Raw genomic sequence first — 14,938 nt, 5'->3', positions numbered from 1 at the left:
GTAGAGCGACGGTCTTACTTCATATGCAGGTCGGCGTTCAATCCCCCCGACCGTCCAAGTGGTTGGGCACCATTCCTTTCCCCTCGACCCATCCCAAATCCTTATCCTGACCCCTTCCCAGTGCTATATAGTCGTAATGGCTTGGGCCATTCCCCAGATAATTCATTCCATCCTTCCCTCCCTCCCTCTCCGTCTCTATATTATGTATATCACTGACATGTGCTTGTTACTCTTGCTTTTGTTGCTAACACCTTGTTTATGTTGTCTCTGACAGGTGGAAGATGTGAGGGGGACATGTCTAACGCTGCTCCTCGCTCCTGCCTCAAGCCGCCACTGAGGTGAGTCGTATTAGTGAGTCATGTCCGTGAGTCATACTAGCGAGTCATGTCCGTGAGTCATACTAGCGAGTCATGTCCGTGAGTCATACTAGTAAACAGTAGCACATAATAGCATCCAGATGTAAATTTCCGATTCCTCTTCATTCTGTCAATTTAAACAGAACCTGGGTTCTGAATCACCAGGAGTCATCAATACCCCGGGTCTTAGCTCAACGGTAGTTTTCAATACCTGGGTCCTGGACCAACAGATGGGTCCTGGATCAAAAGGAGTCTTCAGCGTCCGGCTCCTGGGCCAGCTGGAGTCCCCAGGTGGAGCACGAGGATAGAAACATTCACGTCCATAAGGGAGCAAGAGCCCCGTCGTCCGTCAGTCGCAGCACCCCGGCAAGTGTGAGAGATGTTGCATCGTATCAGGAGCCAGAGGCAAACAGCGCACTCAACGCGGGAGTGATTATTGACGCGTTGTCTGAGGGCGACGTTCTTAGTGCCCACATCGCCAGGCTTCGATCTCACGCCGCTAGGCTTCGATCTCACGCCGCTAGGCTTCGATCTCACGCCGCTAGGCTTCGATCTCACGCCGCTAGGCTTCGATCTCACGCCGCTAGGCTTCGATCTCACATCGCTAGGCTTCGATCTCACGCCGCTAGGCTTCGATCTCACGCCGCTAGGCTTCGATCTCACATCGCTAGGCTTCGATCTCACGCCGCTAGGCTTCGATCTCACATCGCTAGGCTTCGATCTCACGCCGTCAAGTTGAAACAATTAGTCTGGTGTGCTGTCGAGGCCTCGCGCCGCTACATTCAGGCCAGACTCATCAACCAAATTTGTTGTCTGCACGCCGCGTACGTTAAGCGCCGCGTTGCACGCGCCAAGACCATCCATCAATGAAACTCTTGCCTGGTCGCTCAGTGAACTGAAATTTTCAAGTATTTTCTGCACGGCATCATCAGTATTTATAATATTATAGTCGAGGCACACAACAGCAGTCCCTCTGGACGCTGGGGACACGTTAACGCTTTAAATTATTATCGTCGGTAAGATTTAAGGCTTTTTGCAGACTCGCAGAAGCTTCTTGCGAGACTTAGAAGAGCGTGTTGCAAGGTTGGAAGAATTTGTGTGAGAATCTCAGAGGCTTGTATGACCTGACCCCCTCCCCTCAAAAAAAAAAAATTGGCCAATGAAGTTACGACCCATGGCGTGGCCCATCCCACGTACATAGTGGCCCATCCCACGTACATAGTGGCCCATCCCACGTACATAGTGGCCCATCCCACGTACATAGTGGCCCATCCCACGTACATAGTGGCCCGCCCCACGTACATAGTGGCCGGGGGGTGAGCGACTATGCTGTAATCAATCACACTACGCTTCACTAAATGTAAGGACAGGTTGTTAGCCACCATCAGAGGGTTGTTCGGTAGTTGACCGTGTCATTCTGTAACCATTTATCATCTTAAGGGGGCTCTTAACCCTTTAGTGTACTTTAGTGACCTTGATCCAGCAGGTAAGTTGTGGGGAACGATGTTCATCCAGGCTGTTTGTGTTGGCAGGAACCCGTGGGTGGCGGAGGACGGCGCGGACAGCAGCACCTCGTCTGGGCAGCAGCAGCAGCAGCAGCAGGCGACCCATGACGCCCACGCCCACGATGTCCTTGCTCACCAGTATGCGACGCCCTACCACCCCACCACATCCCACACTGCGGCCCACCCCAGCCTCAGCGTGGCCCACTCCACCCACAGCGTGGCTCTCTCTTCCCACAGTGCGGCCCACCCGACTCACAGTGTGGCCCACGCGACCCATAGCGTGGCCCATCCCACTTACAGTATGGCCCATGCCACCTACGGTGCGGCCCACCCCACACTCAGTGCGGCCCACCCGGGTCATTGCATCAGCGCGGCCCATCCTGCGGTGAGCGTGGCTTGGGCCGCCCACGGCGTGGGCCAACACACCCACACCACCCACGGCGTGGTCCACTCCCACACTGCCCATTCCCTCCACAGCACCGCCCACGCCTTGCCCACAGCCGCCCACTCCGTTCACTCGGTCCCCGGGACGCTACAGCAACCATGGGTTGACCCACAGATGCTGTGGAGTACCCCGGCCCTCCCTGGCATGGGTAGTGCCCCCGGGGGAGTGTTCACTGTGGGGGGAGGAGCCGAGGGGTCGTGCCCAGTGCTAGCTGCGGGGATGTGTGCCCAGCCCCACCCCACACTGCACCCCATGCACCATCTCCCACCCGGTGAGTAACACTGCACTTCCTAATGGTAGTCCCACAGTAGTAGTGTCAAGTTAACAAGTTCACCCGGGGAGCCGGTCGGCCGAGCGGACAGCACGCGGGACTTGTGATCCTGTGGTCCTGGGTTCGATCCCAGGCGCCGGCGAGAAACAATGGGCAGAGTTTCTTTCACCCTATGTCCCTGTTACCTAGCAGTAAAATAGGTACCTGGGTGTTAGTCAGCTGTCACCGGCTGCTTCCTGGAGGTGGAGGCATGGTCGAGGACCGGGCCGCGGGGACACTAAAAACCCCGAAATCATCTCAAGATAACCTCAAGATAGCCTCATTATGCAGCTGTCCGCTGGCGTCCCCATATCCTTGTTTTTACCTTGATTGAAATCTAATAACCACGTGTTCGACCATGGCTCCAAGCTAACGCAGATCTTCCCGGCGCCTCTTGAAGGAGTCGTTCCTCTTGATCCTCTTCAGTTACTTGGCCTCAATTGCAATCATTGATACAAAGTAATCCAGTTCACCCAGCCGTGTTAATCCATTTTGTTAGGTAGTTATCCAGTCACTTTCGCGTTGCTAGTTAGCGGCAGAGTAATGATCCAACGATGATATTGCCTCATTAACTGTCGAATAGTAGTTAGACGGTATTAGTGTCACAGCGGAGGTGGATGACAATTCCGCAGTAGGCCTGGCTTCCGGGGGCAGGAAAACTCAAACTCGGCTATCATAAGTCACAGGTAAATCACAGGTATTACCGAATTAATATTGACATTAGCTGTGTCGACAGGTGGAGGCGGGTCGAGCGGGCAGACGTCGACCAGTGGTGGGTGGGGCGTCCCCCCTCCCACGCTCCCTCCCCAGGCAGGTGAGTCAGAGTGAGAGAGAGAGAGAGAGTGAGTCAGAGAGAGAGTGAGAGTGAGAGAGAGAGAGTGAGTCAGAGAGAGAGTGAGAGTGAGAGAGAGAGAGTGAGTCAGAGAGAGAGTGAGAGTGAGAGAGAGAGAGTAAGGAGGGTGTGTAGATAATAATAACCATCACTAATACCACAACTGACCAGTATAACTGCCACCGGGTGTGTGCCTCACAGGTGTGTCTTCTGCAGGAGGTGTGGGCGGATGGGGTGTGGGAGGACGAGCCCTGGCCGAGGGGTCGCGGTGTGAGAGATGTCACTACTACTGCTTCAGGGCGGCGCAGGCGGCCTTCGTGGCGGGCATTGTCACCGGCTTCTCACTCCTGGTGGCGGGCGGCGTCTTCCACAGGCAGCACGTCGCCCATCTTCAGGTACTCCACCCACTCCCGCCCCCACACTCAGGGCATGTTAGTACTCCACCCACTCCCGCCCCCACACTCAGGGCATGTTAGTACTCCACCCACTCCCGCCCCCACACTCCAGCATCCCCCCTAGTAACCCATACCCCGCCTACTGTCATCATTCATATTAGGGGACTCCAATATTTTATCCTCCGGTCGATCTCAGACCCGAAGATCCTAATAATCTTGCAATGTTCAGTCGTGTCATATTTGTGTATTATCTCCTCTGAGGGGAACATTTACTTACGTTAAGCACTACTGTGTTCTTTGGCGTTAAATCTCTTAACTTGATATAAGGTTCTGTGAGGCAGTGTTGCTCTGAGACCTTCCTATAGTCTTAGTTAATGTAATAATATGTAAGGACACCATCTCGTGTAACCATGTCATTTATATTTTAAGATGGAATTATCTTCTTTATCGCTTCTGTGCTAGGATTCGTCAAGCGTTTATGTATCGATCTACGAAGCCTTTACATCTTTTCTGCATCATGGTAGTTTAGTGTGTTTATTAAACAGTTTACGAGCTGGGGAAACTGCGAGGTCGCCCAAGGTGATTGGAGTAGGGGTTGTCAGCGAAGCAGTACTCGAGAAAAGTACACACGTCCTCAGTTGTGAGTCGTGTGTAAACCACTGTTCATTCTTAAACAGGGTGGTTCGGAGGCTGGATTAGCGAGCATTTGTCCTTTGTTAATGAGGACGGACTTCATTAGTGATAGAAAACGTGCCCAACTATTTCAGCCCACCCCCGAGATTCGAACCCGAGATTCCCGATTGTCGAGAAAGAAGTCAGCTGGACCGAAAACCCTTGTTCGATACGCGGAGAAATATCTACAGTATATACCTGACGAAAAGTTAAATACCTTAATTGTGAAGACATTGGGGTAGCTACAGCTCCGGTCTGCCTCCTCTGATGTACCAAACCTCAGCCAGGGAACGGCCGGCCGTCCACTTATAGCGACTTCACTCTTCTGTGTTCTAGCTGGTCGCGTTATGAACCATCTTGGATACTATCTCAGTCGCTTAAGGCGTGCGTCTGGGATCCTCTCGGAAGTAGGTTCAAAATCTCATCACGGTCCTCGTGGATTTGTTCACTATCTCACTCGCTAGTGTGAGACCCGAGTCAAGCGTTCGAAGCTCTCGACTCAAGTTGTTCACGCTATACACAACCCGTTTTCTTTGAAGTGTGTTGTTGAGTTGTTGTTTTTATTGTATATATCTTTATCCTCTATTTTATATGTAACTTATTTTAGGTTTTTAATATTTAGTCATTTTCAAGTCTTAATTTTTTTTTTAATTTTCAACTACATGTTAATGTTTTAGTTAATCTTGTGTTGTATTTCTTTATTTTAACACAGGTGATGGAGTTATAACTTTGAAAAGTTTGTTATTTTACATAAACTGAAGATACATATCTTTTTTACTTATTTTATAACTTAATCAAGGTGAACTTTGTGTATTTACCAAACAATATATTTGATAAATTTAGATATTGATTAATGTAGTGTATATATAGGTAGGAGAATGGGGCCAGATTCACGAAGCAGTTAATCAAGCACTTACGAACCTGTCTCTCTTTTCTCAACCTTTGGCGGCTTTGTTTACAATTATTAAACAGTTAATGAGCTCGGAAGCACCAGGAGGCTGTTTATAACAATAACAACGGTTGATTGTGAAGTTTTCATGCATGTTAACTCTTTAATAAATGTAACCAAAGCCGTCAAAGATTGAGAAAAGATGTACACGTTCGTAAGTACTTGCGTAACTGCTTCGTGAATCTGGCCTGGGGGTGACAGGGTCCAGGAGTAAAGATCACCATGACAATCCGCGATCACCAGGTTCAGCTGTTCACCACACCCTCCCTATACCCCACAGGTCCTGGTGTACATCGGTGCCATGGTCTCTCTCGTGTGTGTGGTGCTACTGGTAATATTCTGTGCCATGAACAGGGACCACAGGACTAGACGCGGTGTGTCAGTGCGCTATTCGGGGCCCCAAGTGGTTGTGGGGGACCCTGAGACTATGCCCCTCAGGGGCATAGATGTTACTAACCCTATAGTGATCCCCTGTGACCATGGTCCACGCCCCGGGGATGGGGGCCCCAGTGTGGAGCTTCTCCATCAGACCAATCATAGCTCGTGTATGGTCCCACCGCCGGCCACTCACGGTGGATGCATCGTCGGACCAACCAATCAAAGCGTGTGTTTCGTACCTCAAGCCAATCATAACGCTGGTAGTGTAAAGGGATCATCAGCCAATCACGGAGGTGTGGCCGCGTCCGAAGCGTCGCATCACATCTCAAAGGCCAGACATGCTCCCCAGAAGTGAGTGTTTGTGTTGATATCATGTGCTTCTGTTTTCCCATTCTCTCAATTTTTTTCCAGGAATTGCGATGAAGATACCGTTAACAGGAGTCACAACGTGGACATGTAGACATTTGACTGAGACGTCTCGGTGCAATAAAGCTTCTGTTGTAGGTGACTTTCATTTCAGTAGAATAAACAGGGGCTGATAAAACAGGGAATGGACAGCCATTTCTCACCTTCATCTGTCACCTGTAAACCTTCATCTGTCGCCGTCACTCATCTTGTGTAACGCCAACTGTCGTCTCTAGTGTATAGTAGAGCTCTCTTAACCTGTACCTTAACTCGCCTTCTCATCTAACACTTCGGTTATTTTCACACAGCAATAACCAGCCTGTTATTGCGCGCACGGCAATACTGACATTTTGCGCGCATCGGCCTCGATACGTTAAGTGGGTTGCTTTGGGTTCGTACGTTTTTGATTAGATAAGACAGTTGCGAGTTTTATGGAATGGCAAATTGAGAGAACATGCTCTCTATGGGTCGGTTTGTGTGTGTTCAAACTACAGAGTCGTGCTTGGCACAACCACACCAACCTGTAGACATACCCGCTGGATGCTTTAAGACGCAGTGTTGTCAAGTGCGGGTGATGGAGGGAGTCAAGTGCCGTGAGATGATTTCCCAGTATCTCCGTCCAGGTACTGGGATGAATTCCCAGTACCTCCGTCGAGGTACAGGATGATTTCCCAGTATCTCCGTCCAGGTACTGGAGTGAATTTCCAGTACCTCCGTCGGGGATTTATTGAGGGCTGCGAGTCGGAAAAAGAACTGGGGCCAGATTCACGAAGCAGCTACGCAAGGACTTAGGAACGCGTACATCTTTTCTCAATCTTTGGCGGCTTTGTTTACAATTATTAAACAGTTAATGAGCTCCAAAGTACCAGGAGGCTGTTTAAAACAACAGTTGTTTGGGAAGTTTTCATGCTTGTAAACTGTTTAGTAAATGTAACCAAACCCGTCAAAGATTGAGGAAAGATGTACACGTTCGTAAGTGCTTGCGTAACTTCATTGTGAATCTGCCCCTGGTCCTCCGCGGTGCATGCCATCCTCTCACGTCTCAGAAAGAAAAGAAATGCCTCTGAAATTCTAACTCTGACATCGGTTTAATATGATCTTCGACTTCGTAGGGAATTAGAACACGTCCTTGGTAATATAAGCTTTAAAGAACACTCCTCCATTGATTTGTTATTATTTTAGAGTTTTTATGATTGTGAAAAAGTAGTTGTAAGTTTCAGACAGTTGTGAAAACCACCATCCAGGCCGTGTGAACGTTTCAAGACCAGGGCTCAGATTCACGAAGTAGTTACGCAAGCACTTACGAACGTGTACATCTTTCCTCAATCTTTGACGACTTTGGTTACATTTATTAAACAGTTTACGAGCATGAAAACTTGCCAATCAACTGTTGTTATGGTTATAAACAGCCTCCTGGTGCTTCGGAGCTCATTAACTGTTTAATAATTGTAAACAAAGCCGCCAAAGATTGAGAAAAGATGTACAGGTTCGTAAGTGTTTGCGTAACTTCTTCGTGAATCTGGCCCCAGCTTCTCCGGCCTTTGTTAAGAGACTAGTTATATAAGAGCGCTGGAGCCGTCATCCAGGTTAAGGAAACAGGTCCTGTGAGACTGCAGCAAGTCGACAGGACCAAGCGAGAAAGGTCTTGTATATGTGCAACCATTTTCACCTGTGCGTCTTTCCAACATATCCCTAAGCGTTTTTGTTCCTGGCTTGTGGTGCGAGGTTACCTTGAGGTGCTTCCGGGGCTTAGTGTCCCCGCGGCCCGGTCGTCGACCAGGCCTCCACCCCCCCAGGAAGCAGCCCGTGACAGCTGACTAACACCCAGGTACCTATTTTACTGCTAGGTAACAGGGGGATAGGGTGAAAGAAACTCTGCCGGCGCCTGGGATCGAACCCAGGACCACAGGATCACAAGTCCAGCGTGCTGTCCGCTCGGCCGACCGGCTCCCCAACGCATAATAAAGGCGCCAACTCACCAACTCACTGTAGCAGATGGTGATGAAGTAGCGGCCGGATGTTATAGTGATGACGTCAAGTTACCCCTCTAGAAGAGAAGGCTTGTTTGACAGTCGCGGTGCAGTTACACTCACAAGATGTAAATATTTTGAGATTGGGGGGTTAATCTGGCCCCGGGAGCGGCCCGAGGCCTTCCTCTACTACGGGTTCATAGCCTTCTTGCCTTACCAACAATTACAACAAACTGTGATCTTCCCGCGGCAGAAAGTTAATATTAGTAGCATCATGCTAATAGTTATATGTAACCATTAATCTTAACAAATCATCTTGTTTAAATGAGAAGGTGACAAATTCATTAGCATGTTCCTCGGAGGGTGGTCTTGAGATGCTGTGCTGACAAGTGCTGCCTGCACCCACTGTGTGGACACTACATTTACACACACACACACACACACACACACACACACGGTTGGAACAGTTTTTTATTATTATTATTATTTTCTACCACAGACATGGCCACACATTTACAATGCTAACCAGCATATATACATTTTCTTCTGTCCTCCATGGACAGGGTTAGAGATGTGTTAAACATATAGTTCAAGGGTTTATTGAACAGGTTGGAACAGTGGCAGACGGTTGGAATAAGGTAAGTGAGAAGGTGGTGGAGGCAAAAATCGTCAGTAGTTTCAAAGCGTTATACGACATAGAGTACTGGGAAGACGGGACACCACGAGCGTAGCTCTCATCCTGTAACTACACTTAGGTAATTACAGGGGCCGGTGGCTGACTGGGCAGCACGCTGGGCGCGTGATCCTGTGGTCCCGAGTTCGATTCCCGGCGCCGGCGAGAAACAATGGGCAGAGTTTCTTTCACCCTATGCCCCTGTTACCTAGCAGTAAAATAGGTACCTGGGTGTTAGTCAGCTGTCACGGGCTGCTTCCTGGGGGTGGAGGCCTGGTCGAGGATCGGGCCGCGGGGACACATATGCCCCAAAATCATTTCAAGATAACCTGCACCCCATACCCATCCATACCTTGCCTGTCATAAGACTGCCCTATAACAAGCTGGCTCACCAACTAGCAAGTATGCTTTACTCCTCAATATACTGTCAAGCCAAGGGGGAGAGAGGAGCCAGGTCTGGCCGGGGAGGTGCTGGGGGGATGGAGGGCCCAGTGTGCTTCTCAACAAACGACTGCGGCGAGTCTAGAAAATTACCCGCCTCAATCTTGACTTATTTATGAGTCCGGGTAAAGTGTAGAGATAATATTTTCCCTCATTATTTATGGTTTCTCTCTCTCTCTCCCCTTGCTTGGGGTGCGGGAAAGGCCACTGAGAGAGACTCGGGCCATTACCATAACAATTAGTGTTAGGTAGTAAGTAGTAAGTGAAGTAGGGCGACCATACACCAGACAGAGTTCTCCATTAGCATGTACTTACTCCACTCCGCCTGGCTCTTCCCAGTAAACGTTCTTATTAATGATCTTGTAAACTGTCATGTCTCCGGGGTCGTTCTTGTCCTCCACACTGAGGCGATATGGAAATGTGGAGTGTAAAATATCTACTTATACACTCCAGCTTTTATGTGAGGAACTTTTTTTCATTTAAAACTCCGTCACAGTCTTAACAGAATACTCCACTCACTGGGGAAAGGACGAGTTTTGAAAACTTGTAATTAAGTTAATAAGTCTTGGTAATGACCCTACAAACAATTAGTCAAGGAGAAAATAATGTTACATTCTGGCTTTCTGTAACCATATTTCCCACTTTCTGCTGTTAGTGTCGAAACAGAAGGCACTAAACAAGCCGATTACAAATTGGAACATGTCTTAATATTAATCTCATCATTTCAAATTTAAAGTTTCTACTAGAAACAAATTGGTTATAAGAATTCACCTTATAAACTCTCTTAAACAAGCGAATTGTAAAACTATGTGAAAAAGTTGAGAAATTTAATTTTTTTTTTTTTTTTTTTGAGATATATACAAGAGTTGTTACATTCTTGTACAGCCACTAGTACGCGTAGCGTTTCGGGCAAGTCCTTAATCCTATGGTCCCTGGAATACGATCCCCTGCCGCGAAGAATCGTTTTTTCATCCAAGTACACATTTTACTGTTGCGTTAAACAGAGGCTACAGTTAAGGAATTGCGCCCAGTAAATCCTCCCCGGCCAGGATACTGTAACGGTTCTATTGTTACGTAAAGTATGGTGACAAATAAACACAGACACTAAGATACTATATATATATTTGGTCGAATATACAGAAGTACACAGGTGATACTTTGGTGTGAGTTGAGCGCACTGAGCGTCGGTACAGTATCTCGCAAGTGTCTGCTCTAGACCACACTTGAAAGTAGACTCTTGTTAATGTTTGCTATTCTGCTGCTTATATGCTCGGGCAACACCTCACCATGTTGCCCGGGCAACGCCACAATGCATTTGGAGCGAGTATATTATTGGGATAATCTACTCGCTACAGAACTTCCCCTCCCAGGGGATGAAAGGAAAAATACTTGATCAAGGAACTTAGCTGGTCGGTGAATTGTATGCCCTGCTCGCGTTACATAACCATCAAAGTTAACTTCCTCCTCTTCGCTGATGTCATCTAACTGGGGTCGTAGGGTGGGAGGTCGCACAGGATCGTCCGTCGTCGTAGGTGGCGGTGCTACTGGTAACTGGGGTTGTAGGGTGGGAGGTCGTACAGGGTCGTCCGTTGTCGTAGGTGGTGGTGCTGCTGGTAACTGTGGTCGAAAAGTGAACTGCGTAGTCGGCGGATGTGTCTCTGGATTTAGCAGTGTCGCAGACGTTTGAGACGAAGCCTGGAGCAGAGCAGAGAGCTGAGTGAGGCCGGAGTCGTGGAGCTCTATGTGGGAGAGCGTGGCGGCTCGATTGAGAATTGTGAGTGTCTAAACTCGGGGAGCGAGAGCGTGGCGGCTCGATGCGGTCGTAGTCTGCTGTCTGCTCTGTGTCGAAGCTGTAGCTTGATTAGGACTGTACACGCCGAGTACTACATTGTTGACTGTGGAAATTGTAGTCTGGTACCAAAAGATGTAGGCAGTGTGTGGCCAAGCTCGGTGTAGCAGGAGAGAAGAATGTGCATAATTGTTGCATTCTTGGGTCGCTGGTACGAACCCATGACATAGCGCTCGCGGAACGCCAGGCGAGTGTCTTACCACTACACCACGGAGACTGCCTAAAATAATGGTGTTTCAGGTCTTTGTTCAGGTCTGTGGTTGTTAGATGACATTGGTATATCTTGACCAGACCACACACTAGAAGGTGAAGGGACGACGACGTTTCGGTCCGTCCTGGACCATTCTCCAGGTCTGGAGTATATCTTGTATACTCCATATACATATCTTGTTGACATAGCAACAAGATATTCCAGCTGGGGTCATACAGTACCCCGGTCTTAATTTAATTCTATGCTTTTTTAATGTCAGGAATGTAAAAGCATTTAGACCATTTGGGTTATTCAACATGGTTTATTTCTTCACTTATCTATGTTTAATGATTTTGAATATGTTAGTCTTTCCGGCTTGGTGCCTTCTTTTGATAATTACTTACTTATACTGTATAATAAGAAACTGAAGCATTCATGCCAAATATTTTTTATTAGGCTATGAATTTTATAATTTATTTCATAGTAAACAATTCTAACAAAATATGCAGAAAAGACTAATTACATTATATATTTACGTTAGTTACCCATTCTTATATTCTAAATGACTATTCATTTAAAATTTTTAATTTATACTTTATATGTGTTTTAATTACATTTCAGCCTCTCAGAATTAATAAACAAAATGTATCTTAATAAGGTAAACCTTGGCCTGGCAGAGCTGAGCAGTCTACACTGCTTTATACCTGTTATTATGTACTCAATTTTATGTTAAATATAGATACTGTACTAACTACTTTCGTCTAAAATTCAAAATTTATTCTGTAGTTGCCAATACAATTTGTATTATCAGAGAATGAAAATGCTTTGCATGTTTAAGTGTTTCCTATCCTAGTGGTATAAAAGAATGAGATAAGTCTCCAAACACAACTAGTTTTATAGATGCAGTAACTCTTCCTTACAGAGTTGACGAGGACTGCGAGGCAAGTCAACGCTACAACCTCCTGTGGAAGCAATCTAGTAAAGCATCCTCGGAAACGGCTTCCAAACTGTAAAGGATCACTCCATGTTGCTGAATAACCGAGGGCATTTATGCAAGAGAGAACTACTTATCACACACGTGTTGGCCAATTACAGTTTTCATAATACTTTGAGTTATTCATTGTAATCTGGCAGTAGTAATATGTGCCTCCATTTGAAATGATGTTGCAAGAATGGAATATTATCTCCAGACACATCTGCAGTGGAGCTATCCACTGGTGACTTAAGACAATAGTAGAAGACCGTTTCAAAGTTCTTTGTATGATAGTGTACAAATACCGAAGTTGCTGTGATGAATACTGAACTTCATTGTGAATGTTCAAAAACATTCATTACTTTATACTACTAAACATTTAGTAACCTTTTATAAATGGGCTTTGAGTGCTCTGGGTAGTTAATTATGCAGTACGTTTAACACAAATTGTATAAAGTGTTTAAAACTATTAATTGAGTGTTAGTTAATGTGGAGCTTGTTAGGCCAATCTGTGAAATAACTAGCTGTTTATAAAAAATATATATATGTACAGTATACACAATACTGAATGACAGGAGACTGTTGTTGAAGATACCTCACGGCACACACACATCCTTGATACTCAAGGGATCTTATTTTGAATTCAGCCAAAGTTACTTAAAATACTCGGTACTTTGAGAATTGCAAGACACTCTGTAGATAAGGTTAAACTTAAGCTAAAGAAGGCACTGAATGAGAAATGAAGTTTGTGTTATGTGTATCTGACGAGGAAGATGCTAGTCATTGCTACTGTATATGTTTAATTTATATTTTTGCCCTAAAGTGCTATTTTATATTTGTTTTAATTAATCGGTTAAATTAGCTATTATTTAATGTTTTCTGCAGTGTATAATTAAAAAACATGCAAGTATATACTGTATATACACATGAAAACACACTAGCACTGAAGTGGAATTTGAGAGACCTACATACCAAGTCCAATTTTTTTAGGTTAAAATCAACCCAATCTTTAAAAGGAACTGAAAGGGGTATAGTACTGTTCTTTTTTATTGCACACATTTCCAATTACAGTACTATAAAGTATTATACAGTACGTACCTGTATGTGAAAATGGTACCAATTACTCATAACAGTTGAACTAAAGATTGTAGAGCCCATGTACATAATTTCAATGGTGTGGTTCAGTTAACCCTAAAATACTGCTACATCAAGTAGTCTCAGAGTTAGAAGCAGCAATGTACAGTACTGTATTCATGGATGTTCTGGCATCTTTTAATAGGCTGTCATTGCTGAATGGTAAGAGAGAACTTTTATCTTGGCAGCAGGATATCACAAGATCTTGGGTCTGTATACCACTGAGTGCTAGTGTGTCTTCACATACAGTGCACTGTTACATAATACAGTCATGTTTAAAAGTGTATGTATATATATATATTTGTGTGTGTATGTGTGTGTGTGTGTATTTACCTAAGTGGAATTGCCTAAGTTACAGGATGAGAGCTATACTCGTGATGTTCTGTCTTCCCAGAATGCCATGTGACGCTTTGAAACAATTGACAGCTTTGGCCTCCATCACCTTCTCACTTAACTTGTTCCAATCATCGACCACTCTGTTTGCAAACGTGAACTTTCTAATGTGTTTTTAGCAGCTTTAACCTAACCTCTTGCTCTTGAAGTTGCAGTTTTCAAATATATTTCTTTGTCAATTTTGTCGATTCCTGTTACTATTTTGTACATTGTGATCCTATTCCTTTTCCTTCTATCTTCTAGCTTTTGTATGTTTAATGCCTCTAATCTCCCCTCGTAGCTCTTGTGTTTCAGTTCTGTGAGTCATTTAGTTGCATGTCTTCGCACTTTTTCCAGTTTACTGATGTACTTCTTGAGAATTGGGCACCATACAACCACTGTATATTCCAACTTTTGTCTCACAAAGATTGTGAACATTTTCTTTAATATTTTGCCATCCATGTACTTAAAAGCAATTCAAAAATTGGAAAGCAGAGCATATGCTCCTCACACAATGTTCTTTATGTGGTTATCAGGTGACACTTTTCTATCCAGAACCACACCGAGATCTGTCTTGATCAGAATTCTTTGAAGATTTTTCACATAAATTTGTAGGTTACATGTGACCTATTTTTCCTATTTCACATTCCATAACATGGCATTTATTTTCATTAAATTCCATTTGCCAAGTGTTGCTTCATACACTTATTTTGTCAAGGTCTTCTTGAAGGTCATGACAATCGTCTAAGTTTCTCATCTTCTCTAGTATTTTGGCATCATCAGCAAACATGTTAATATAATTCTATATATCTTCTGGTAAATTATTTATATAGACAATGAACATTACTGGTGCTAGAAGTGAACCCTGTGGTGTTTTCACTAGTAGCAGTAACATAACAATGCTTCTGATTACTTCCCTCATTTTTTGTCAGCCAGAAAAGTTGTCATCTATGTTAAAGGCCTCCCTGTTACTCCTCCAGTATGTTCCGGACTCCAGAACAATCTCTTGTGCGACACTCTATCAAAAGCCTATTTTTAGGTCCAGATAAATGCAGTCAACCCAACTATCTCTTTCCTGTAAAATCTCTG

The 14,938-nt window shown here is 45.5% G+C and overlaps 1 protein-coding gene across 1 annotated transcript; it reads left to right on the top strand.

The window, feature by feature from the left end:
• The first annotated feature begins 253 nt into the window (after positions 1 to 253).
• Positions 254 to 14,745, top strand: LOC123759968 (uncharacterized). Its single transcript, XM_069325333.1, has 6 exons — positions 254 to 338; positions 1,889 to 2,577; positions 3,353 to 3,430; positions 3,665 to 3,843; positions 5,745 to 6,193; positions 12,293 to 14,745. The coding sequence occupies exons 1-6, from the start codon at positions 259 to 261 to the stop codon at positions 12,381 to 12,383; spliced, it is 1,566 nt and encodes a 521-aa protein (XP_069181434.1). The 5' UTR covers positions 254 to 258; the 3' UTR covers positions 12,384 to 14,745.
• Positions 14,746 to 14,938: the final 193 nt, after the last annotated feature.

The sequence above is a fragment of the Procambarus clarkii genome, chromosome 16 (genome assembly GCF_040958095.1).
Source record: "Procambarus clarkii isolate CNS0578487 chromosome 16, FALCON_Pclarkii_2.0, whole genome shotgun sequence".
In the NCBI taxonomy this organism is placed as follows: Eukaryota; Metazoa; Arthropoda; class Malacostraca; order Decapoda; family Cambaridae; genus Procambarus; species Procambarus clarkii.
The sequence above is the reverse complement of the archived record's forward strand: the minus strand, read 5'-3'. Positions and strand labels throughout refer to the sequence as shown.